At 39.5% G+C, this 26564-nt stretch overlaps 1 protein-coding gene across 15 annotated transcripts in view; it reads right to left on the bottom strand.

Moving 5' to 3' along the window:
- Reps2 (RALBP1 associated Eps domain containing 2) overlaps window positions 1-26564 on the bottom strand; it is a 272844-nt gene that overhangs the window by 157856 nt on the left and 88424 nt on the right. For 8 of the 15 annotated variants that reach the window (XM_039100469.2, XM_039100474.2, XM_039100476.2 and 5 more), the window contains exons 2-5: window positions 24170-24293; window positions 12907-13055; window positions 10426-10552; window positions 4834-4931 (exon numbers count right to left, since the gene is read on the bottom strand). In XM_039100469.2, the coding sequence (XP_038956397.1) occupies window positions 4834-4931; window positions 10426-10552; window positions 12907-13055; window positions 24170-24293 (498 nt within the window). The remainder of the gene's footprint in view (window positions 1-4833; window positions 4932-10425; window positions 10553-12906; window positions 13056-24169; window positions 24294-26564) is intronic. The other 7 variants (XM_063280136.1, XM_063280135.1, XM_063280137.1 and 4 more) reach the window with 1 other exon arrangement.

Raw genomic sequence — 26564 nt, 5'->3', positions numbered from 1 at the left:
GTTATGGCTGAAGAGGAAAGTAGAGACCAAACCACACGAGAGCTCATGATGGCATGGTAAGAACCACGAGCAGTGACAGATCAAAGTCACTGTAGGATGAGCAGCTGTGAAGGAGATAACTAGATGTATTTTTAACTGAGCCTAAAAACATAACATTTGCACATAATGATGACTGGTATGCAGCGTTTCAACGCAAGTACGTATCATATAATATTTCAATCTCTTGCCTGTTTGCATTTTTAGGGTCACTCTTGTTTCCAAGCATGGTATCAGATGCCTTGAATCCCAACACTTGGGAGGCAGGGGCAGGCACATTGCTGAGTTCTAGGCCAGTTTGGTCTATACGGAAAATTCCATCCCAGGCAAGGCTACACAGTGAGACCATCACCCCCCCCCAAAAAAGAACATTGTCTGCAGGAGGATGATGGCTAGAAGGTGGCAGGTTAATATCCCAGATTCCCTGACCAAGTAAAGCAGAACAGATACGTCTCTCTCACACAGAGAATGGTCAGGACTTGGTAACTGAATGAGCATGGGGATGAAGGCAATGACCAGTGTTCTGGTTCACGGTAATGGGTGGTAGAGCAAGGACAGTGAGGCTGGGAGCTGCTTCTGTGAGGAAGACCCATCAGGTAAAGTGACAATGCGCCATCCAAGTAAGACTGTTTGGCAGATGGTGACACATTCTACTAGCTAAAGAACGATAGCATGACAAGTGATTTCAAAAATCACTGCCTTAGGGGCCGCCAATAAGAAGACTGCAAAGATATTGCAGCAAAAGCAGACATAGGACCAAGACTTTACCCAATGTGGTTTTCAACAATCCTGGTAAGCACAGAGCCAAGTGGGAGCAGAAGGTGTAACTCTAAATGTTATGCAGACTGACTCATAATCTACACATAACATGTCCAGACAGGCTTATGAGAAGTCCAAACCGCAAATGACCTCTGAAGATCTGATAACAGGTAAAGGAGAAGAGAAGACTTGCAATTTATTTGAAAACTCTCATCAACTATTCACTAAAACAGTGTCTGAAACTTTAAAGAGGAAAACAATCTATTCTTTGAACAAAAGGGTGACTAAAATATTAAGGGAAAAGACTAACAGTTCCAAAGTATAGAACTTTAATTCGGCATAAACACCTCCAAAATGCCAAACCCATGGGCTATAATCGCACCGGCCATGAATCCCTAAAGGCCAGCACTGGGACCCTCAGGCCATGGCCTGTTCTAACTTTTTTATGGTGCTGGCAGTGATTTGAAATCAGTGTCATGATGTAGTCCAGGTATGCTGGGAGCTGGCTGGGGCTGGGCTATCCTGAACTCCAGGTCTTCCTGCTGTGTACTACTGCCCTGGTTTAGGAAGTGCTGTGGAATGAAAGACAAGGGTTTTGCTATGCTAATCTGACAATTTACCAGTATAGCTTCACTACCCCCACTGTGTGCAGGAAAGCTTTGCACAGAAGGTCACGAATAAAGATAGAACAAAGAATAGAGTACCATCAGCAAGGAGACATGGCCCCGTGAGGGGAGTTAGTCTCCAACTAGTCTACACTACACCCAGTAACTATTAATCCCCCACCACCAAGAACCTTCACTTCAAATCTCATACCCATGACTAATTCAAATTGGCGTTTTGCTTTCTGTAACATGGAGTCCAGCCAAACTAGACTGACGGGCACAAGAAGGAAACGTAAGCGCTGAAGAAAGGAAAAGACACCCACCACAAAACCACAGACTGCTATCCTGGGCAAGAAAGGTCCCTTGCTGCCATCCTGAACAGAAGGCCGTGCTTCAACCAGGTGGTAGGAGGACAAACAAACACGGAGAGGGTCAGAATGGCAAACTGCTGGGATACATTGCTAAGTGCATACCCAGACATTAACGCATCAGAAAAGACAAAGAACGCTTGTGGAGTTAGGCTAGGCCTGGGCAGAACCTGTTTTGCTTTGTTTTTCCTGTGCTTCCAATGGTCAGTTGTTGCCAAACACCTATATCCAGCCTCAGCTCTCCCCAAAATTCAGACCCACAGAAACATAGAACTGTTGTTCACCTCCTCTGGGCTGTATCAAAATCTCCATTCCTGGCATCCAACACTGAACTTAAAACTGGGATTTTTTTCCCAGCACCACTGTTTCTCCCACTGCTTCCTGACTTAACAGATGACATTACCATCTTCCATCCAGTTCCTGAGCCAGTAGCTGAGGAAGGGTGTCCAGTGTTTGAACTCTAGTCCATCCACTTCCCACCTGTGATCTTTGGAAAACTCAATTACACATATACACCTTAGGCTTTGTCATCTAAAATGGAAGTTAAAGTGTTATCCTAGAAGACAGCTTTGAGCACTGAGTCTATGTGCACAAAATTCTAAGCACATAGAAAATGTCTTTGTACATGTAGCTCTGTCTGCTTTCGTATCTGTTCTCGATCCTTACCACCTTACCTGGCTAATACCTGTTATCCTTCCCACTTCACTTATGTGACTCCCCCAAAAAGCCTTCTTTGACTAACCTTTGTCTGCAACTCAACATTATATTTATTCTACTGCTGTTTTCTGCCTTCAACTTGCAGCACAATTTTCATTCACATCATATACTATCTAACCATATGTTGTCTTCATGATGGCTTGATTAATAATTGTGTCCTACAATAGCCTGAAAGTTCCATAGGGTGGGGCCTACTGGTGGCATACATCATTTAATACAGTATCTGGTACTTCATAGGTATTCACTAAGTATTTGATAAGTAGAGGGTTTAAGAAGCATATTTCTCAGCAGAAAGGAAACCTAGCGGTTAGAAGACAAATCACAGAGCACCAATCCAAATAAGGGATCATGCCCTGCTTCCAGAGAGCTTGATAGGAAGGGCCCGGTGAGCCCCACCCCTACCCCTGTGAAGCTGAAGATTCACTGCTAACTTTGACCAATGTTCTACACATTCAAGAGTTCCTCTCTACAGAACATACTCCGCAGGAACCTGCAGGCCACACCTCGGATAGTTCTGAGAGGAATTCCTCCAATCCCTTCCCTAATATAAACATGCCTCCCAAATTCGTGGAGTTCTAATGATTAAAGGCATATATTTTTATACCATGGGATCTCTAAAACATAGCCAAGTACTACATCTGGGGCTCAGCTGAAGAAACAATCTTCCATTACAACTTGAGGATAAAACTCATCTGTATTGGCCTTAAAGGAGAATGTCTTTGTTTTCTTTTTTTTCTTTCTTTCTTTCCCTTTCTTTCTTTCTTTCCCTTTCTTTCTTTCTTTCTTTCTTTTTTTTTTGAGTTAGGGTCTTGAATTTTAGAACTTGACTTTGAATTGACTATGTGCTCAAGGATGACCTTGAACTCCTAACACTCCTGACAGGTATTCTCTCAAATAACAGACCTTCAAGAATACTTTTCACATAAGGATGTAGTGCAGTAGTAGAATTTTTGCCTGGCATAGGCAAAGCCATGGAGTCCAACCCCAGCAACACACACACACACACACACACACACACACACACACACACACACACACACACACACCCCTTTCTTTAATAATATACCATCTCCACAAAAGAACTTAGACATACTACACAAGGCAATGGCTATGAATGTAGGGGAAACAGCTCTTTATCTGAAGGAAAACACTAGAGAATTAGAAGCTGAAAGTATCAAGCTATGATGTGACCAGAAGAAAGTTATAGCATTGTATTTGTACCATAACATTTTATACATTACATGCAAAAAGTAGACCTTGCTTATACTTACACATAAATTGCTATTCAAATGGCATTGTCTGAGGCACTGAGAGAATACAGAACTACTGCAGCCTTTCAAATGCTTACCACATAATTGGAGACACACAGCAAATGGAAAACAGTTAATTAGGCATTAAACAAGTAGTAATAAAGAATAAGGCAAATACGAGACAAGCTGCTGCAGAAAATGTGAAGCTCTACTGAAGAAGGTGCTCCGTGATTAAGTAAATAAAGGGGTAGGGAGCCTTTAGAAACAATGAAGATCAAGAGATAACCTCTAGTTTGTTCTACACACTGTAAGGGAGAGAAACAAGGGAAAATTAAGAAAATATACAAGCAAAAAAAGTGTAATCTTTGAATGAGGGGGTAGTTTTTTCCCTTTCTTGAAACAAAATAGTAATCAAAAGCCATGCTTGTCAAAAGAAGACAATGAACTATATCTGACTGGAAAGCAGAAGGGTGGAATATTTGGGAGGAAGAAAATCAGTAAGGAAGGATGTAGGGAACAGGAAAGGGTCATGGGGAATACAAACACAGTAATATATACGTGTGTGTGTGTGTGTGTGTGTGTGTGTGTGTGTGTGTGTGTGTGTTACGGTGAAGCTAGTCATGCTGACCATGTCTGCAATCTTAGCTCTTGGGAGGTGGAGGCAAAAGGATCAGCCTCAGATACACGAGCAGTTTGAGATGATCTTTGTGAGACTCTCCCTACCCAACAGAAGAAAAACTATCAAAATGAAGCCCCTTACTTCATGTGTAATTTTAAATGCCATATGTCTTTCAGGGTATTCTTTATAATAGTTATTTTTATTTTTAAGTAAGTGTATGCATATGTAGTGTGGATGGGTATGTACACATGCATGTGACTACCAATGGGAGCCAGAAGAGGGTGTTGAACTCCCTGGAGCTGGAGTTACAAGTAGTTGTATGCTGCCTATGTAGGTACTTGGACCTGAGCACTGATCCTCTCCAAGAGCAGTAAAAGCTTGTAATTACTGAGCCATATCTTCATCCGTAAATGACAAATCTCCACAGTTTAAACTTTCTCCCAATTCAGTCATTGATGTACGCCCACATCAACACTTACCCGAATAAGAGATGCCTGACGACGAAAGGGTTTGGTTCCTGGACCCTCTGATGAGGGTCCTTCAGGCTGGCCAATGGGCTGCCTACTTTCATATGGAGCTGAAAAACAAAAGAAAATGCTAGCAGGGTATACAAAGATTCTATTTCAAAATTATCATCTCACACTCAAGCTGGTGTAGCAGGTGCTTTTCATGAAAAAGGTAATAAAGGAATTGAAACATATAATCTGAGAGCTACCCAAGACTCACAAATCTTGATCCTTTTACCTCCATAAATTCACTAAACAATCTAAAGACATTTAACCAACACCATGATAAGACCAAAAGGATTCACATCAGATTAAGGTTAGGAATAAGTCAAGAGGATGATGCAGTGAGAGCTGCAGCTGACATTTAGAAAGAGAGTCAACAGTACAAAATGTGTCATAATTCAAGTATTCATTGTTTATTGCTGGGGTGTTTTTGGGGGGTAGTAATCTTGAACCACGGGTAGTAGAGCTCACTTTTGTGTTCATTGATGGTTTTGAAGGAAGTGATTTTAGCCTAAATTGAATACTGGCTGTAGGTGAGAATTAAACCAAGGCCTGCTTTGACTACTCAGCACTTCCAGCAGGATAAACTCTATCTAGGGACGGGCTGGACTTTGCCTGGATGGCTGATGCGCTATTTTTGACTTCCTCCTTCTTTTCGTCTAGTGGGATCAAACCTGAAGCATGTCGTGCACTACTGTCATTGGATCCCCTATCACTTAAAAACCAATGAATCCAGACACCAGTTGCTTCTTTTACCAATGTAATGCAAAAGTTTACATTCATTTGGGGAGAGAAAAATAAAGGGGAAAAATAGCATTGGGTTTAAAAATGAATTAGGAATGAGTAAAACTTAACTGTACATCAAGTTGAAAACTCAGGAATCCAAAAAAGTATTTCCCCCTAATTGAGTTGTACATTTCATCCCTCCCAATTAAGCACAGGAACTACACTATCATTTTTTATGGAAAGGAAATTGAGACTGGAATGTACTGCCTATTTGACGTGAGCTTAATGCTTATACATATCATCAATACATATTAAAAATTATCATTTTGTTGGGGATTTAGCTCAGTGGTAAAGCGCTTGCCTAGCAAGCGCAAGGCCCTGGGTTCAGTCCCCAGCTCCGGAAAAAAAAAAAAGAAAAGAAAAAAAAGTATCATTTTACTTTGAGTATTTGGATGTTTTACCTTCATGTATGCCTATACAACATGTGTGTGCTTGAAGCCCATGGAGACCAGAAAAAGGGCACTGAATTCCCCAGACCTGGAGTTATAGAGAGCTGCAAGCTTCACTATGGGTGCTGAGAACTGAACCCAGGTCCTCTGGAAGATCAGTCAATACTCTTAATCAATGAATAATTCTCCAACCCCAGAAGATAACATTGTAGATGAACTTTCTCTGTGCTCTGTATTTATGAACACTTCCAGTAGGAAAAGGAGTTTCCTCAATTTTTTTTTATTTTGCAATGATTTTTTTAAATTAAGTTTTCTGAGAGCTAGAGAGATGACTTACTGGTTTAAGAGTACTGGTTCCTCTTTCCGAGGACCAAGTTCAATTCTCAGCACCCACATGGTAGTTCACAACCACCTATAACTCCAATTCCAGGGGATCCAACACCCTTTTCTGGCCTCCACCAGCACCGCATACATTTGGTGTACGAATACACATGCAGGCAAAACACTTGCAAACATTACATAAAAATAAAGGTGAGATTTTTTTTAAATAAAAAATAAGGCTTGTAATTCTTTTAAAATTATAGATAAATACTAAAATCTAGTTAAAATTTATAAATACCTCCCTATTTAAATGTATTCAATTCATCATATAACCCCCAAAGAAAATTAATATGAACATTGAACACTAAAACTTAATGTTATGATTTACTATAAAAATAAATGGTTTTCTTCTTTACTGTACAGAATGTAAAAACCAAGGATACAAAATGAATAAATGCATTATATATTTATTATTCTAATAAATAACCAAATTATTTTAAATTATTTTACTACCTTTAAAATAAGTTTCTAAGCCACAAAAAATGAATGATATTCTATATTCCTTTTATTTCCAGAACACATAATAATGGCCCTGCCAATATGGTAACAAGACAGTTAAATATAACCAGCTCTAACAGAAAGGAGAAATTATCACCCAAAATGAAACCATTTCTCATCTCTGTGGGCTAACACTTTGAGGACTTAAAATATATAAAGTGCTTCTTCTGTAACTTACTTATAAATAAGATCGGGTGGTGAGCAGAGGTGGCGGTTATGGTACCACATTTAGCATGGTCTGATGGTTTCAAAATAAAGAATGTACAACAATAACACATCAAGAACACCCAACAGGCTGGACTAGGGTGCATGCCTGCAAGCTTAGCAGGCAGGAGGATGGACTGGTACTCATGAGACCCTGTCTCAAAAAAGAAAGTAGAGAAAAGAAAGGAAAGAAAAGGAACAGGAAGGAAGGAAGGAAGGAAGGAAGGAAGGAAGGAAGGAAGGAAGGAAGGAAGGAAGGAAGGAAGGAGGGAAAGGAGAGAGAATAAAGGAAGTGAAGAAGAAAGAAAGAAAGAAAGAAAGAAAGAAAGAAAGAAAGAAAGAAAGAAAGAAAGAAAGAAAGAAAGAAAGCAAGCAAGGAAGCAGCAAACCATTCAAGGTCACAATTACACTTTGCGTTTCTTCCTAGCAACTAGAACACCAAATTATAACAGATGAAAATATCTAAATGATTGTCTGGCAACGCATTTAGTGTACTTCAGAACCTACTAGGAGTACATATAAATGTAAAACTACAAAAGAGAATTTCATAGATAGTACATAATCCAAGTCTTCAACGCATTGTTCAACCTATAGGCAAGCATTTTCGTCTGACAATTAAGTTTTTTTCCATGTTGATGGAACCACAATAAACCCTTCATATCAACTGAATCTTACCAAAAAGTTTTAAGCACAGCATGCCAAAGCATAGCTAGGATCCTAGTGCTCATAAGTTCTAATGAAACTCATGGACCTGAACTTCCTGTAACAGGGAGGGTTCATCAACCACTCAAAGGAGACCATAGGGGAAGAGAGTACCATGTGAACCTCAGCTCAAATCTGTTACCTATAGAGATCTTAACATGGAGAGACAGATGTATTTTGCCAGTCAGGCTTCAATGAAAACTCAGCTAGACAGAAGCAGACTTAAGACAGACAGGTTCTTCTTCTACTATGGGGAAAGGCTGGGTTGGCCAAGGCTGCCTGTGGGTATCTAAACCAGCCATCTATCTAAGGAATGTGCTCTGTTTAGCTACATGAACAACAAAGCAGGCCAGCAGTAATCTGATTTCTTCCTTGCTCCTCAACTCAAGCTACACTCAGGAAAAAGGCGCATTTTATTTAGTGCCTTAACTCTCTTCATTATCAAATGAAACCCAAAATATGCAAGTCAAAAGCAAAACAAGTAATTCTTCAATTCCTTTACAAGAGGTTTCACGTGGAAATAGACACATCATCTTTCTCCAAGGAGAGGACTGTTTTTTAGAACCCTGAAGATGTCATTACTCTGAAGTTCAGTTTCAAAGTGGAACTGTGGCTGTTTTTTATACCCCTACCCAAATATTCTACTCCTAAGTGTCAAGGAAATGACAATGTAAATCATAAAAAGACTCATGAACAAATATTGATGGTATCCTTTTTCATAATAGCCGAATACTACAGACTGCCCAAATGTTCATCAACAGGAGAAGGACCGTTAATCGTTGATTATCCTTTCAATGACACCTTCTGAATAATAAGATGAAAGGAACTATCAACACAATGATAGGAATTTGACTGTTACATTGAGAAGGCAGCAGACACAAGTAGGATAAGTCTGCCCATTTCCTTTTGCATAAAGTTATAGAAGCAAAACTAATCAAAAATGATAGAGGTTCTAACAGTGCTGCATTTCAGGGTAGGATGTGGTTGGAAAGAGGCATGTGCAGTGCAATGGGATGGTTTTATGTCACTGGTACCTACATGAGCATAGCCATTTGTTAAAATTTAAATATTTAAATATGTGCAGCTTGTCATATACAGATTTTACTGTTTTCAAAGAAAATATAAAAATGAACGAGGGCATACAGAGCCTTGGCATCAACTCCTCAAAGTCCAGAAAGGGTGGAAGCAGGCTGTCTCTTCAGTGCTGCAGGGATGGGAGCCCGCTTAGCATAGGATAGAGCAGGAAATAGAGGACACAAACAAGGTAGAACTTAATGATAGGCTGACTTAATAGAATACAGATGGATTTACCTGTGGACTAAACATTAATTTCTAAGCCCAGATTAGATTTGAAATAGAAGAAACAATTGTACTTCTTTCTTAAAAGGCAAATCATTCAAGGGAAAGTACTACAAGAGGGGAATGAATTCTCAACCCTGTGCAGTTCCGTACACCAACGAGATAGATGATTTTCAGGAGAACTTTTTATCTATTAGGAAGACTATCTTGCATTTCATAGGATGTATATGAGTTTACATTCATATTCCCACTGAATCTTTTTTAACACCCTCATCACTGTTTTTAAAAGAAAAAAATATGGTTCATAGAAGCTCAATGGTTTGCTTAAAGTCATTCAGGGACCTCCCAAACCCAACCTTCTGGTTCTAACCCAAAGCTCTTTTCATAACCTGCTTTTCTCAGCAAAAGGACAGCATCTCTTTAGTTTAACCTAGAATATCGTTTTATTTCTGTGACCCTCTAGAAGTCATTGCTTTTTTTTTCTAACGCAGCAAAATCCTGCAGAAACTGAGTCATTTCCTCCAAATCCCACAAGTTGGGCAGGGGGCTACAGGACATTCTACTCTAGAATACATTTAACCGGTCATTATCTGAAACTAGGGATGCAAACCACAGAAGAGCAAGGTGCTGCAGTGAATTTATGGACTTTCACACATTGCAGTCTGAGCAGCCAACTCTGCAAGTCATCCTGAGGACTGAGTCCTGCTTTTTACCCCAGAAATCACCAAGAGAGCATGAATCTGAGCAAGGAGACAGCCCCATAACTGTGCATGCTTCATATTCCTCAGCAAAGCACTACCATTAGCATTTCCTGTATCCTTATCCTAAAACATAGAAGCGCAGTATTTTCATTTATGTCCCCACTCCTTAAAGATTGGGTCAACTCCTTTGTTTTTTGCATAGTTGTATTTTTTAAAGAATTTTCATAAAAGCAGTTTACTGAGTAAATATGTTTAGTGTCCTTGCAGAAGGAAATGACACTTCTCATAAAAATACAACCCCTTTACATGCTACATTTCTTTAACGCTTTTTGAATATGAAATATTAAATCATCTAAATAGTTGTTTACAAGTCTACAGACAAACCAGCTTCCAGACTAGGAAACAAAGCATTACTGAGAGATGTTTAATTTCATTTAAAAAAAACTTTGCTTGAAAATATAAAATGAAATTGAGCCATGTTTCCAAAGACAAGAGTAATTAAATCAGGAAATTAAGCAGCTGGTGGCATTGCTGCCTGGTAGATTAAGAAGACTCTAAGACATGGCTTGTGACAGCTGGCCCCCTGGTCGGTCGCCTCTTACCTGGATGCATCTGTTCTGTGCCGCTCCGCAGTTTGCTGTAGCCATGGCTCAAGGGCACCCTCTGGTAATGAGGCGGGGAAGAAGGAGGGGAAGCGAGGGGTGACATCCTGGGAGACGGTGTTTCCTGCTTCAAAGAACCAGAGCAGAGTTCAGAGGCAACCACTGGAGAAGCCTGGCATTCTGAGCTGCAGTTTAAGAAGCAAATGTGACTACGGCTGGTGACCTGGCTGATTTAACAAATGGGGAGAAATGTTTCCTCAAAAATGCAGCATAGCAAAAAGGTAATATCAAATATTCATTCAAAAGGCACCCAGAGAATACAGTCTCGCCAGTGCTGTGCTACCTAAATTACTAATACCAGCCTGAAATGCTCTCAGTTAGCCCAATAATATTTTCCTCTGGAAAATGAAAGACACTGATCACATGAAGGAATATTCATAAACCTCAATTGTGAACAGATTCCATTTTCATTCAGTTAATGAATTAATGAGTCTTCCTTTTTAAGATTCCTATTTACTGAGTTTGTATTCAACAAATATAAATCCAGAAAATCCAATAAAATTTGTACTTTAAATGTTTAATGTTTAACGGTGGGTATTCTTAGAGCTTATTAGACAAAATTAAATCTTGGGGAGTCCTTTCACAGTGAGAGACTCTAAAACATAGCCACTCCATCTAAGATGCTCCAAAATACTAAGAGAGATGAAAGCCTTCACAAATACAATTGGAATCCCAACTCAACTATGAATGTGATACAGGACTCTAGGCCAGATAAACAGCCTGGGCCTGTTTACTAGATTTGGCCCCCCTCCTCCTCCTCCTCCTCCTCCTCTTCCTCCTCTTCCTCTTCCTCTTCCTCCTCCTCCTCTTCCTCCTCCTCCTCCTCTTCTTCTTCTTCCTCCTCTTCTTCCTCCTCTACCTCATCCTCCTCTTTTTATTTATTTAAGGACTACCAATAGACTGTAAATGTGAGGTACCCAAAGAACAGAGAAATGATACTTTTTATAACCCTGAGACTATATTGGATTGTTTAATGTAATAACAAATCCATGATCTGTGATAAGACCTGGAAACTTTCCGGGGAATCTACCATGGTGAGACAGTGTGTCCTCAGTCCTCTCCAAATGCTGATATAGACTCATACCAAAGTATACTGACTACAAATTCCTGTGTCTTTGTAATATGCCACTTAAATGATTAACGCAACCTTACATTGGAGTTGTTTAACAAAATGAGATACAGCTATTTTAATTATAAACATCAAACTTTGGCCAGGCATGATGAAGCACACCTGTAATTCAGCATTCAGAAGGCAGGAAGACCAGGTAAGTCTGATGCCAGCTTGGGGTATACAAGACAAACCCCGTGTGTCAAAAAGTAAATAAAATAAAGAAACTTGCAACTTTGAATATCCAAGACCATCAAAGTAAACCATGTATGCTAACTTTCTTTTTAAAAAAGATTTATTTTATGTCTGTGAGTACACTGTTGCTGTCTTCAGACACACCAGAAGAGGGCACCTGATCTCATTACAGATGGTTGTGAGCCACCATGTGGTTGCTGGGAATCGAACTCAGGACCTCTGCTGAGCCATCTCTCCAGTCCCATATGCTAATTTTCTAATATAACCATTGAATATTCATTGTATTTTAAAACATCTTGATTCAATTCTTCCTAAAATATAGCATGTTCCTTTACCTTACAGAAGACACTGCTGAATATAATCTGATTCTCTGAACGTCTCTTTATCAAAAGAATGAGTTAGAGCATGATGACTGTTTCTTCCTGATGGGCCCACTCTAATGGCATCCATTTGTCTTCATTAATTACCACCTGATGACTGCAATCAAGCCCATCCTCCCTATTCTGGTTCCAAGCCTGGTAAGTAGGTAATAGCATTTGCAGAGATGTTGTTCTACATATGTTTCCCAGGAAAAGACTCCCTGATTTAAAAAAAAGAGTTTAGTAAACATAGATTTCCAGGTCTCTTTACAATAGAACCTGCCTGTTAATATACATTCTAAATTTCCAAGACTGAGTTCGTCTTTCCCATAAGAATGGGATATGAGGACGTACTTTCCAACCATGTTTGATCATAGACTCCTTTGGAGCTTCTTTTTGGAGGGGGGCACTTGCTTTAGCTTTGTTATTTGTTCCCACGTTGTATTAGAAGTTGCATGTCAATGAACCTATTTAGAAAACCACTGACCTAGATAAATCAAATAAGTAGATTAGATCAATGGTACTATTTGAGGCGCAAGTCTACACTAAGGCAGATTCTAAAGGGCCAGTGGGTGGCTAGCAGTAATTCCTATGTGTCAGCTTCTTTTGCTGCAAGAAAACTTTCCTGGCTCACTTCCAAGTCTGTAATTGTGTTCCAGATGGCAATATTTGCTGGGAGTTTGGCAACAGACAAGAGGCTGTGCTACATGAGGCCTCACGGTCAGAATCAAATGAATGTGCCAAATCAGACACCTTTACCTGTTTCTCCTCATCATCCAGTCTTTTGAAGGAATTTTTCTCGGATGTTAAGTACGGAATCTGAACCTTCGTTCCATGCAGCTCAGCTGGGTTCCCAACCCGCATCTCAGCATCATTCTTCGACATCACAAAGCGAGGCAGAGGCAGTTCTTTAGAAAGAGAAGGAGAAAAGCTTAAGTGAGGCTTTACCTTAAAACTGTAAAACGGGGAGCTCGGTGGCCCAAAATAAATCAGTTTAAGGGAAAATTCCAGAGCACTAAATATAGTTTAAATTTTCATTCAGGCACAATGGAGACTTCTATAATAATGTCACAAGAAAGAAATGTAACGCTTAACTAAGGTATTCCAGCATAACATTTTCCCATGCTGCTAAATCATCACAGAAAAAATTCAGAGTTGGGACTAGCTCCCACTTGATCCTGACCAAAAAAAAAAAAAAAGGATGTGAAATTTTATCAAAACAAGAGGCAACGATAGCAAGCAAAGCTTATACATGCTTAAATACACCAGATGCAGTGTTAGGGGACTGCAAATACCAACCCATTCATCTTCACTGCAATTCTGTAAGATAAACTATAATTAGCAACTCCCTCTACAGCTGTAGAGACTGATGGGAAGAAGCTACATACTGTCTCCCAGAACCACACAACTCACCTCTGGGCAAGACACAGTTTGAACCCCAGCAATCTGGTGCTTGCCAATGACCTACATTAATGACCCCCATTCCTGGAGCAAACTTACTGGGTTAAATAGTTCCGCACTCAATATAATTCTTTTTTTGAATTTTCACACCCAATCTCTGTTTGCTTTGTTGATAAGAAAGTATTATGCAGTCAGAGCAATTATTCTAACATTTAGCCAGATTCCAAAGTCAAAACCACTGGCCACTCAAAGTGCAAAAATGGTCTGCCTGGTATATTTACTTATCTTTCAAATTCTGACAAACTATTCTGAAAATGAAAATGATTCTTTGGCATGCTTCTAGTTCTCAGCACAGCAGGTCACACACAAGCATGTGACACAAAGATCCACACAAATAAGGATAATGCTGTGGATTAGACATAATGATTTGCATCTGTAGCCATTGTGCCGGATAATTCCCAGTGTGCCTATGCACTTCTGTCATCCCTCCACTCCAAAAACACAGCTGTGCTTCCAAAGATGGATGCTGTGCTAAAGCCAGGAAACATCTTAGCAACAGCAAGTATGCTATTCCCCAGGCAAAGAAGGCCCCTGGTTCTCTAATATACACGTGTTTATTTTTAGTTGCTATGTCCACATTTGATTCAAAGAGGTAGGCAATTATGACAAATCCCTGTGTGATCAATCAGCTAAGGACCCAAAAGACATAAATAGATAAATCAATCCGAAAAACTTAAATCAAGACTCCTCTCTAAAGAAAGATAGTCACCAGTTTTAATGTTTGGATGTTTCCCAACGATGGGCAGCTCTCCAGCACTGAAGGCAGAAATGGATTTCAAAAGGAAAAAGGTAAAAAGAAACAGCAGAGTCTTGATGAGTCACACAGAAGCCCATTCTGTGGCTCTGTTCACAGAAATATCTCTTTCAGATGGGTCTCACAAATGGATGTAAAATATAGGACAAGAGCATACAAAATACTCTGTACTCTGGTCTGACCATGAAATTATCAGTCTACTTGAAATATTTCTTCAAGCAAAAATGTCAAGATGCTTGGTATCTATAAGGTCCCTGGCCAATGCATCTGGTCCAGAGAGCAGTGGAATGCATGCATAGCATTACAAACATTAACAGCTGTACCAGGACTCCACAATACCCTTAAGGACACCGTCACTTCACACATTCCCCCACTTTGGCTATGGCATTTCTCCAGAATCCTTTGCCTAGGAAACAAGCTTTTACCTCCAGATGGCCACCAGACAGTGAAAAACACAATAAGGCTGAATTCTTCCTGGACTTTCTTCAGTCCTGGGATTTTAAACAACTCTCGCTTAGCAGAATTGTAACTATATATCTTATCCTTGGCAACTCATGACAGTATTGTCTCCCTGAAGCTGCTACAAGCTTGAAAAAAGGTAAAACTTCATGTCTTTGGTTTGAATATTTTTTGTCACCTGTACACTGCTTTTGATAGTGAAGCTCTATAGAAAGAGCACCTACTATAAAGTAGTGCCTGGCAAATGATCACAAAAGGTTGTTTTGTAGTCACCGCTTAGACTCTTATACCCCAATCCTAATTAAATTAACACATGAAATACAAGGTAAGAACAGCAAGTGTTCTTAACTACTGTTTGATTTTTTTTTCTTTTTTTTTCTGATCTTTTTTACAACATCTGTCATTATCTACTGCAGTCTACTTTTATTGATTTGAGACAGGATCTCTTATTGAATTGGAGAATGCTTGCTCTTTCAGTCACACTGGCTGGTCAGAAACCCATTGGGATGTTTCCATCTCCTTCCATTGTGCTAGAGTTACAAGCACACTCAACCATGTCCAAGTTTTTACATAGGTTCTGGGAATTGAAATGATTCTGGGGAAATGCCATAGCCAAAGTGGGGGAATGTGTGAAGTGACAGTGTCCCTAAGGGTATTGTGGAGTTTGGGTACAGCTGTTAATGTTTGTAATGCTATGCATGCATTCCATTGCTCTCTGGACCAGATGCATTGGCCAGGGAGCTTATAGATACCAAGCATCTTTTGGCTTTCATTTTCCTGAAGAAACACTTGAAGTGGACCTATCTCTTCATGGGCAGTCCACGGTAAAAAGTATTTTGTATACTCTTGTCTGTGTTTTATGTCCATTTTGCAGACTGAGCTGTAAGACACAACTTTCAGCAGTCACAGTACTGGCTTCTATATGATTCACTAAGACTTTGGGGCTGTCCTTGCTTACCTTTTTGTTCAGGTCCTCAAGCTTGCAGAGAAAGTGCCCTTAGTCATTGAACAAAAAGTTTTAGGGCACTATAAAGCTGTACAGTAGTTACCAGAGAAAAGGAGTGACAGGGAATGAGTGTTGTTTAATCAGATTTTCCACTTTACAATGGGAGGTGGGAAATTTCTAGAAACTGTATGTATAAAAAAAGTGAATAAACACTACTAAATTTCAAACATAAAATGGTTAAGATGGGAAATTGTATGCCATATGAATTTTATAACAAAATTTTTTAATTTTAGATGAAAATTTTAAAAGTCAAATTAATTTTAATCACTTTAACCCCATATGATTTCAACATATGACATAAAATGGTGAAGGAAGTTGATATAGCACAGGGACAAAAACACTCTGCCTAACATACTCAAAACCCTAGGTTTGATTCCCAGCACAGCCAAAATATAAACATAAATCAGTGAAATATTTTACATTTGTTTTTAGTGGAAACTCTTCAAACTCAAATGTAGATTTTCTTCTTACTGCATACCTCGATGCTTGTCACATTTTAGGTGTTCAGGAGACACACATGGCTCTTGCCCACCATACTGGAATGGATAAGCAACAAGGAAAATGGGTCACTATGGTCAGAACTCTGTATCTTAGTAAGAACTAGTATAATGTTAAATGCGATTAAATGAGTGAGTTTTGCTCAAATAATACAAGGGATTATTATATGTAGTTATACTCTATATAGATCATTAAAATACACCACTTGAAGAGTTTTGGCTTGCATAAATATGTGTGTATGTCAGAGAAAGGATAAGGAGAGAGAACAAACGTATAAATTAAAATACCAAATTTTCTTTCCTGTGCCCTTACTCCTTTCCCACTGCCAGTGTGTAGTTTCCTGGAAAGATCCAGAGACTTTACTAGATGCAGGAGTCAAAGATGGGCCAGCAAGATGGCTCAGCATGTAAAGATGCTTACCATCAAGCCTGAAGCCCTGAGTTTGATCTCTGGGACCCGTGTGGTAGAAGGAAAGAATCAACTCCCCAAAACTGCCCTCTGACATCTCCACGCGTACTGTAGCACCCAAGCACACACAACACGCCCCAAATGTAATTTTGTTTATTTTTTTAAAATTTTAAAAATTCTACCAGAGAGTTCTATAACAAGCATAAATAAGGGTGAAAGTACTGTTCATAAGGTTGGACATGACCTTGAGGAGGGAGGGCGTAAAAAAGCTGAGGCCAAAGGTATGCGTGGAGAAGAGGCCTAAAAACACAATTGGTCAGTCATCCAGTTGGGGATCATTATGCACAGGGGGATTTGTTCATAGGAAGGCTGAGAGGGGAGAAGGTGTGAAAGAAGCTGCTAAAGGGGCCACTGAATTTTAAGAAGAAAAGAACTGAGGTATTAGGCAAAGCATTAGGCCAAAGGGCCCAAGTTACTTTGGCTTAAAGGGAAATCCCAACGCAATATTTAGTATCCAAATGTCCATCTCTGCTTAGGGAAGGAATTACGAACCCAGCAGGCTCACTTGACTCCCTCCTCACCCCCTGGGATGCTCACTCCACCCCTGGCCATCCCATCCACCCACCCTAAGGAGTTGCTTTTTTACAAAGTGCTTGTCCCACTCAAAAGACATCTCTTCAAGCCTTCAAAGACAAAGTCTGCCGAATAGGCAGTGTGCACAGTCGGCCCCTCCCTGGCAGCCCTCTGTTCAACTTGAGAATGTCTGCTTCTGTTTTTCTTGGAGACAATAATTCTTGTTTGATGAGAGGAAAACAACTGAAACAAGAATCACGGCTCCAAAATTGCTTCCCTCACTCAGGCTCTAAAGGCCAGGGAGATGGCAAGATAAGAAACCCCACCACCCCTAAAAGGCTTGCTCCTCATCCTACAGGCGACCTTCTCAGTGTTGGTGCCTCCTTGCAGAGTAGACGGGATAGTTTGTTATGGTGAGGGAATGGGCCTTGTTCCATAGTGTAGGATACTTAGTACCATCCCTGGCCTCTGTCCCCTAGATGACTGTAGCATCCTCTCCACTCTTATGACAAACAAAAATATTGGCACACACTGGCTGAAATCTCCTGAAGGCAAAAGTCCCTTGGGTTGAGAATGGCCATTTTCCAGCCAGAAATCACAAGAGTAAAATGGTTTGCCTAAGAATCTTTTTACTTGAGCTAGGTTTGAAATTATAACATGACTCATAAATTCTGTGATTTCATAGAACAGTAAAAATTTCTACCATCTCACCAAGTACCAGCATAAAGTTGCCACATTCTGACTTTGCCAAGAATTTTAAGCCCAGGTGTCCTTCGGGAGGCTGAAGCAGTTGTATAGTCATGGGCTCAAGGTCAATCTGGGCCACAGAGTGAAAAGCAGCCTCAAAAACAATGAACTGCTTTACCCTAAGCCATATTTCATTAAGAGGACGCCTAACAAGAGAGGGGGGATTTTTACAAATAAACACATTCATGCTATAAATTACTCATCTTTCCTACTGGTTCTCTCTCTATCAATCTCAAATTGTGCCAAACTATCAACAGAGTATGAGCCATTTTGGAGAAACACAGTCCTGAAGATAAGAGAAATCATACCATCGCACTAGCACGGCTCAGAGATCCAAGGTGACTACAGAAAAGAAATCAACGGTCTCTTACCAAGAGAAGAGCAAGAAAACACATAACTTTAATTCCCATACCCTAACTCAAGTCAAAACTTTCCATTAAGCATGGAGGTAGCCAACACCTATGACATCATTTCAGGTCATTATATTTGTAAATATGTTCATTACTGCTTTGCAGGCATTATAGCTGTTTGAACCACTGCTGGAACTCTTATTTAATGCTTTTCATAAAGAAGTCTGCATAGGCCTCAACAGATACAGAAAGATAGAAAAAATCCCATGCATCCTATCAGACCACCACAGGCTAAAGCTGGTCTTCAATAACAATAAGGGAAGAATGCCCAAATATACATGGAAGTTGAACAATGCTCTACTCAACAATAACCTGGTCAAGGAAGAAATAAAGAAAGAAATTAAAGACTTCTTAGAATTTAATGAAAAATAAGGGTACAACATACTCAAACTTATGGGACACAATGAAAGCTATACTAAGAGGAAAACTCATAGCGCTGAGTGCCTGCAGAAAGAAACAGGAAAGAGCATATGTCAGCAGCTTGACAGCACACCTAAAAGCTCTAGAACAAAAAGAAGCAAATACACCCAGGAGGAGTAGAAGGCAGGAAATAATCAAACTCAGAGCTGAAATCAACCAAGTAGAAACAAAAAGGACCATAGAAAGAATCAACAGAACCAAAAGTTGGTTCTTTGAGAAAATCAACAAGATAGATAAACCCTTAGCCAGGCTAACGAGAGGACACAGAGAGTGTGTCCAAATTAACAAAATCAGAAATGAAAAGGGAGACATAACTACAGATTCAGAGGAAATTCAAAAAATCATCAGATCTTACTATAAAAGCCTATATTCAACAAAACTTGAAAATCTGCAGGACAATTTCCTAGACAAATACCAGGTACCGATCTTAAATCAGGAACAGATAAACCAGTTAAACAACCCCATAACTCCTAAAGAAATAGAAGCAGTCATTAAAAGTCTCCCAACCAAAAAGAGCCCAGGTCCAGATGGGTTCAGTGCAGAATTCTGTCAGACCTTCATAGAAGACCTCATACCAATATTATCCAAACTATTCCACAAAATTGAAACAGATGGACTGCTACTGAATTCCTTCTATGATGCCACAATTACTCTTATATCCAAACCACACAGACCCAACAAAGAAAGAGAACTTCAGAAAAATTTCCCTTATGAATATCAACGCAAAAATACTCAATAAAATTCTTGCAAACAATATCCAAGAACACATCAAAACAATCATCCATCATGATCAAGTAGGCTTCATCCCAGGTATGCAGGGATGGTTTAAAATACGGAAAACCATCAACGTAATCCATTATATAAACAATCTGAAAGAACAAAACCACAGGATCATTTCATTAGATGCTGAGAAAGCATTTGACAAAATTCAACACCCCTTCATGATAAAAGTCCTGGAAAGAACAGGAATTCAAGGCCCATACCTAAACATAGTAAAAGCTATGTACAGCAAACCAGTAGCCAATATTAAAGTAAATGGAGAAAATCTTGAAGCTATCCCACTAAAATTAGGGACTAGAAAAGGCTCCCCACTCTCTCCCTACTTATTCAATATAGTTCTCGACGTCGAGCCAGAGTAATCAGACAAGAAAAGGAGATCAAAGGGATACAGATTGGAAAGGAAGAAGTCAAAATATCACGATTTGCAGATGACATGATAGTATATTTAAGTTTTCCCAAAAGTTCCACCAGACAACTACTAAACCTGATTAACAACTTCAGCAAAGTGGCTGGGTATAAAATTCACTCAAATAAATCAGTTGCCTTCCTCTACACAAAAGAGAAACAAGCTGAGAAAGAAATTCGGGAAACAACACCCTTCATAATAGTCCCAAATAATATAAAATACCTCGGTGTGACTTTAACCAAGCAAGTGAAAGATCTGTATGATAAGAACTCCAAACCTCTGAAGAAAGAAATTGAAGAAGATCTCAGAAGATGGAAAGATCTCCCATGCTCATGGATTGGCAGGGTTAATATAGTAAAAATGGGCCATTTTACCAAAAGCGATCTACTACAGATTCAATGCAATCCCCATCAAAATACCAATCCAATTCTTCAAAGAGTTAGACAGAACAATTTGCAAATTCATCTGGAATAACAAAAAACCCAGGATAGCTAAAACTATCCTCAACAATAAAAGGACTTCAGGGGGAATCACTATCCCTGAACTCAAGCAGTATTACAGAGCAATAGTGATAAAAACTGCATGGTATTGGTACAGAGACAGACAGATAGACCAGTGGAATAGAATTGAAGACCCAGAAATGAACCCACACACCTATGGTCACTTGATTTTTGACAAAGGAGCCAAAACCATCAAGTGGAAAAAAGATAGCATTTTCAGCAAATGGTGCTGGTTCAACTGGAGGTTAACATGTAGAAGAATGCAGATCGATCCATGCTTATCACCCTGTACAAAGCATAAGTCCAAATGGATCAAGGACCTCCACATCAAACCAGATACACTCAAACTAATAGAAGAAAAACTAGGGAAGCATCTGGAACACATGGGCACTGGAGAAAATTTCCTGAACAAAACACCAATGGCTTATGCTCTAAGATCAAGAATCGACAAATGGGATCTCATAAAACTACAAAGCTTCTGTAAGGCAAAGGACACTGTTGTTAGGACAAAATGACAACCAACAGATTGGGAAAAGATCTTTACCAATCCTACAACAGATAGAGGCCTTATATCCAAAATGTACAAAGAACTCAAGAATTTAGACCACAGGGAGACAAATAACCCTATTAAAAAATGGGGTTCAGAGCTAAACAAAGAATTCACAGCTGAGAAATGTCAAATGGCTGAGAAGCACCTAAAGAAATGTTCAACATCTTTAGTCATAAGGGAAATGCAAATCAAAACAACCCTGAGATTCCACCTCACACCAGTCAGAATGGCTAAGATAAAAAACTCAGGTGATAGCAGATACTGGCAAGGATGTGGAGAAAGAGGAACACTCTTCCATTGTTGTTGGGATTGCAAACTGGTACAACCATTCTGGAAATCAGTCTGGAGAATCCTCAGAGAATTGGACATTGAACTACCTGAGGACCCAGCTATAACTCTCTTGGGCATATACCCAAAAGATGCACAAACATATAACAAAGACACATACTCCACTATGTTCACAGCAGCCTTATTTATAATAGCCAGAAGCTGGAAAGAACCCAGATGCCCTTCAACAGAGGAATGGATACAGAAAATGTGGTACATCTACACAATGGAATACTACTCAGCTATCGAAAACAATGACTTTATGAAATTCATAGGCAAATGGATGGAACTGGAAAATATCATCCTGAGTGAGCTAACCCAATCACAGAAAAACACACATGGTATGCACTCATTGATAAGTGGCTACTAGCCCAAATGCTTGAATTACCCTAAATGCACAGAACATATGAAACTCAAGACGAATGATCAAAATGTGAATGCTTCACTCCTTCTTTTAAAGGAGAACAAGAATACCCTTAGGAGGGGATAGGGAGGCAAAGTTTAGAACAGAGGCTAAGGGAACGCCCACTCAGAGCCTGCCCCACATGTGGCCCATACATATACAGCCACCAAACTAGATAAGATGGATGAAGCAAAGAAGTGCAGGCCGACAGGAACCGGATGTAGATCTCTCCTGAGAGACACAGCCAGAATATGGCAAATACATAGGCGAATGCCAGCAGCAAAACACTGAACTGAGAATGGGACCCCTGTTGAAGGAATCAGAGAAAGAACTGGAAGAGCTTGAAGGGGCTTGAGACCCCATATGAACAACAATGCCAAGCAACTAGAGCTTCCAGGGACTAAGCCACTACCCAAAGACTATACATGGACTGACCCTGGGCTCCAACCTCATAGGTAGCAATGAATAGCCTAGTAAGGGCACCAGTGGAAGGGGAAGCCCTTGGTCCTGCTAAGATTGAACCCCCAGTGAACGTGATTGTTGGGGGAGGGCAGTAATGGGGGGGGAGGATGGGGAGGGGAACACCCATAGAGAAGGGGAGGGGGAGGGGTTAGGGGGATGTTGGCCTGAAATCTGGGAAAGGGAATAACATTAGAAATGTAAATAATAAATACCCAATTTAATAAAGATAAATAAAAAATAAAAAAAAGAAATACCCAATTTAATAAAGATGAAAAAAGATGTCTGTATATTGCTGAGATATGTTAATTGGTTTCTTTTATAATCCTATTCCTTTGAACATATTTGAAACATTGTTCTGGGCTGGAGTGGAGGTCGGTAGCAAAGTACATGCTTAGTATGGCGAAGGCACTGGGTTTGATTCCAGGCCCTAAAATAAAAATAAAGCCCAAGAAGGATTCAATTTGCCAAAATGGTTTGTGGCACCAACAAAAAGGGTAAGAACCCTACCCTGCACTGAGTCTAACGTTCCCTTGGTTCTCACATATGTTCATTCTCCAGAAAGGCTAGACAGCAGAATTCTTTGTGTTCCATAAGTCACACTCCTACTCACCTGGTAACCTGTCCAGTTATCGATTTAACTCTAGTGGCAACCAGGGTGAGACTCCAGAAATGCTTAGTATCTGCATTAGGGAGGCACTGGCCAGTAGGGTCATATACATGCATATTTAGCACTTAAACAATATTATTATTATTATTATTATTATTATTATGTGTTCCCTTAAATGGTGTGCCCTGTGTGCCAATATCATGAAATATATATTCATACTCTATAAGTTCTTAGAAATGCTTCACATGACTCTCATGTGAAGTTATTCTCAACCTTAATTTTATGTAAGAATTACCAACAGAGCTCTCAAAAGTTCCACTTCCATGAATGGAGCCCGGGCTAATTAAATATAAATTTCGCATCTTTTCACTTTGAATTTAAAGTAGTCTAGGTTATTCTCAAGGGAAGCATGACAAGCAGACTAGAAGAGGTTCTGCACAATTTCCTTGAGCACTTCCAGGGAATCAGAATTCTGACTGGCTTAGTTTAGAGTGACAAATGATTAAAATGCTTTCCCTTGTGTCACCACCTGGATCTTCAGAACTCCAAGAAGGGGAGGAACAGAGCTCAGTGGTAGAACCTTTGTCTAACATGCACAAGATGCCCTGGGTTTCATCCCAGGATGAGAAAGAACAAAACAAGCAAAAGAACTCTTGAGAAGTTAAATTCGTTCTGCCAAAATCTTGGTAACTCCTAAGTCCTCAGAATAGCTAATTCAGGAACCCAGATTTAAAAGATGAGCACACAGAATTGGAGGGGAGACAGGGACAGCCACGTCATTATTCTACTCTAATCCCTAACAGAGTCTTAAATGATGTTACCGGCATTCAAGTGGAAATTAAATGGAATATTATTTTGCCACAGTCTGGAGAATTTCTGTCCCAGTGTCATCTGGCTAAAGAATAAAATCTAGGTTGGGGATTTGGCTCAGTGGTAGAGCGCTTACCTAGGAAGCACAAGGTCCTGGGTTCGGTCCCCAGCCCCGAAAAAAAAAAAAAAGAATAAAATCTATCTTAACCACCAGCTGAAAGGATCTAATCCCAGCTCACTATGAATTTTCCCCATCTGAAAAAAAAGAAAAGAAACTAACGCTACCTGATGAGTTTCCTTATTTTATTACCAGAGAAGGTAAGAGGAAGCTAGGAGAAATTCCACAAAAGCTTACAGAACACGCCTTAGACACACCAAAAAGATTCACACAAATAAGAAACCTGTTATAGATAATATAACATAGAAATATGATCTACTCACCACATTTAATACTCTCTGTCCTCACAGGGAGGCCAGCCTGTGCTGCAGCAATCAATTTCAGGGCAACGTAAAACTGGGTTGGTCCAAAATAGCCAACCCGCTTTGCACCACACAGTTCTGTGATCTGAAACAGACAAGAAAAATGATACTGAAAACCCCATTTCATAACAGGAAAAATGAGGCAAAGCTATATGATGAAACCTTGACGTTTTCACAGTATAACTAACCAAAACCTACTCCCGGGAACCTACATGTACTCAATGGTCGAGTGTTTTCCCTCTAGTTTACAGAGAGGCTTTTGATTCAAATCATTAATTTCTGCCTACTCAAAATGTTTCAGAACTGATTATTCCTCCTCTTTTGAAGACAAAAATAAAGATGACAAACGTTGGCTGTTCCTCTCTTTATAAAAGAGAATGGATGACTTTTCAAGGGAGAAGGTTCTAATGTACAAAGTCTAGAAAGTCATTGGAGTGGAGAAAGAACAGATTAGTCATTACCACTACTTATGCATTATCCCGGTTTGCCAAAATTGAATGTTAACTGGTCAAGAGCTAGGGATAAAACTCAGTGGCAGCATAATTACCTACCATGCACAAAGCCCTAGATTCAACCCCAGTGTCACAAAAATAAAGTTAACAATTAAGGTCACTTCTTAGTAAATTACACCTCAGGTGCCCATTGCAGAGAAACAAAAAAAGCACAATGCACATAAATACTTAACAGTACAGTAACTGATGGTACTGTTCTGTCCTCTATAATGAGAGTATCTTCCTTCACACCTAGACTGAACTCAACTATTTCTCTCCACAGATCCTTCCTAAACTCTTGGGTATAATAGTTTATTTTCCCAATGCATTCCAAAAGCACTCTATTCAAATGTCTAAAAATACCCATCCCAGGATACTTTGTCTTGGAAGTATTTCAAAAAAGGAAGAGAAGACAGAGCATGTGGGGAAATCGGGCAAAACCAAGAGTTAATAATTGTTGAAGCTAGGTTCATGACAGTTCACTTAAAGTTCTATACTGTCCATTCCACTCTTGTTCTTTCTTTCATTCTGCTTCCCTTCCCATTAACATGAATTCTCTTCAAGTCCAGGAACAACTTTTATTTTAACTTCTAACACAAAAAAATAGACACCCAAAATACAATCAATTCTCAACCAAGGGAATGAAACTTACACTCAAAAATAAAATGTAGGTGAGTTTCATAATCTGTCCACTACTATGAATACGTAAATTACACATCTTACGTTATAAATGAGGCTGTACATGGAAAACATGACCAAGAACATTCATGTAGTTTCAGCATCAAAATAGTTGTCTTATAGGATAACTCCTAATATAAATAACTATAGTCCTTTGTGGGTGAACAAGTGAACTATATTTTATAAAGTGTATAATTACATTTCAAAAAGTATTAATGAAGGAGGTCACAAGATGTTTCAGCAGGCAGTGGCACCTGCCAGAAAGCCTGACCACCTCAGTTTTATCCCCAAGATCTATATGAAGAAAGGAGAGAACCAACCCCTGTAGGCTGTTCTCTGAGCACCACATTTGCACACCGTGAAATGTGCGTCCATGCCACATGCACCCACATGCGAGAGAAATAAATAAAATGTAATGAAAACACTTTTTAAAAAGTACGAATTTACTATCAAATTGACTTTGAGTTATTCCTTTACTGTAGCTACTATTTCAAACCAGAAAGTGTTTTACAACAGGTAACAGAAATTGCTGGTAAAACTCATCAGGGTACTTTAAAACTCACCATATCTGACATCAGAAAACCACCTTATTTACATTTGGTTCTATATTTTAATGTATACTATTAGAATCACTGCACTTTAGCCAAAATAGGACAGACACATAGTACAGTCAGTCCTTAAGCCACTCTTGCTCTTTGTACACCAAACCTCCTAGAGACATACCAAGACCTTTCTGAAATACACACGCTTCAAAGAAGAGAAAATAAATATAAAGCTCTGGAATTTACCTATGGAGTAGAGCCTCATCAGCCTGAGAATTTGCAATCCAAAAGACATGCTGCTTTCAGAAGGGGGTTGCTGTTGTGTTGTTTTGTTGGTTTTGTTCATTAAGATTCAAGGGGCTGGAGAGATGGCTCAGCGGTTAGGTTAAGAGCACCCGACTGCTCTTCCAGAGGTTATGAGTTCAATTCCCAGCAACCACATGGTGGCTCACAGCCATCTGTAAAGAGATCCGATGCCCTCTTCTGGTGTATCTGAAGACAGCTATAGCGTGTACTTATATATAATAAATAAATAAATCTTAAAAAAAAATTTGAAAAAGATTCAAAGTAGTTTTTGGTTAATTTCTCCATAGAAAAGTTCTAAGGTGTGGGTAGAAACATTTTAATGCTATCTAAAGTTTAAAA

Source organism: Rattus norvegicus, chromosome X, assembly GCF_036323735.1.
Source record: "Rattus norvegicus strain BN/NHsdMcwi chromosome X, GRCr8, whole genome shotgun sequence".
Taxonomy (NCBI): domain Eukaryota; kingdom Metazoa; phylum Chordata; class Mammalia; order Rodentia; family Muridae; genus Rattus; species Rattus norvegicus.
The sequence above is the reverse complement of the archived record's forward strand: the minus strand, read 5'-3'. Positions and strand labels throughout refer to the sequence as shown.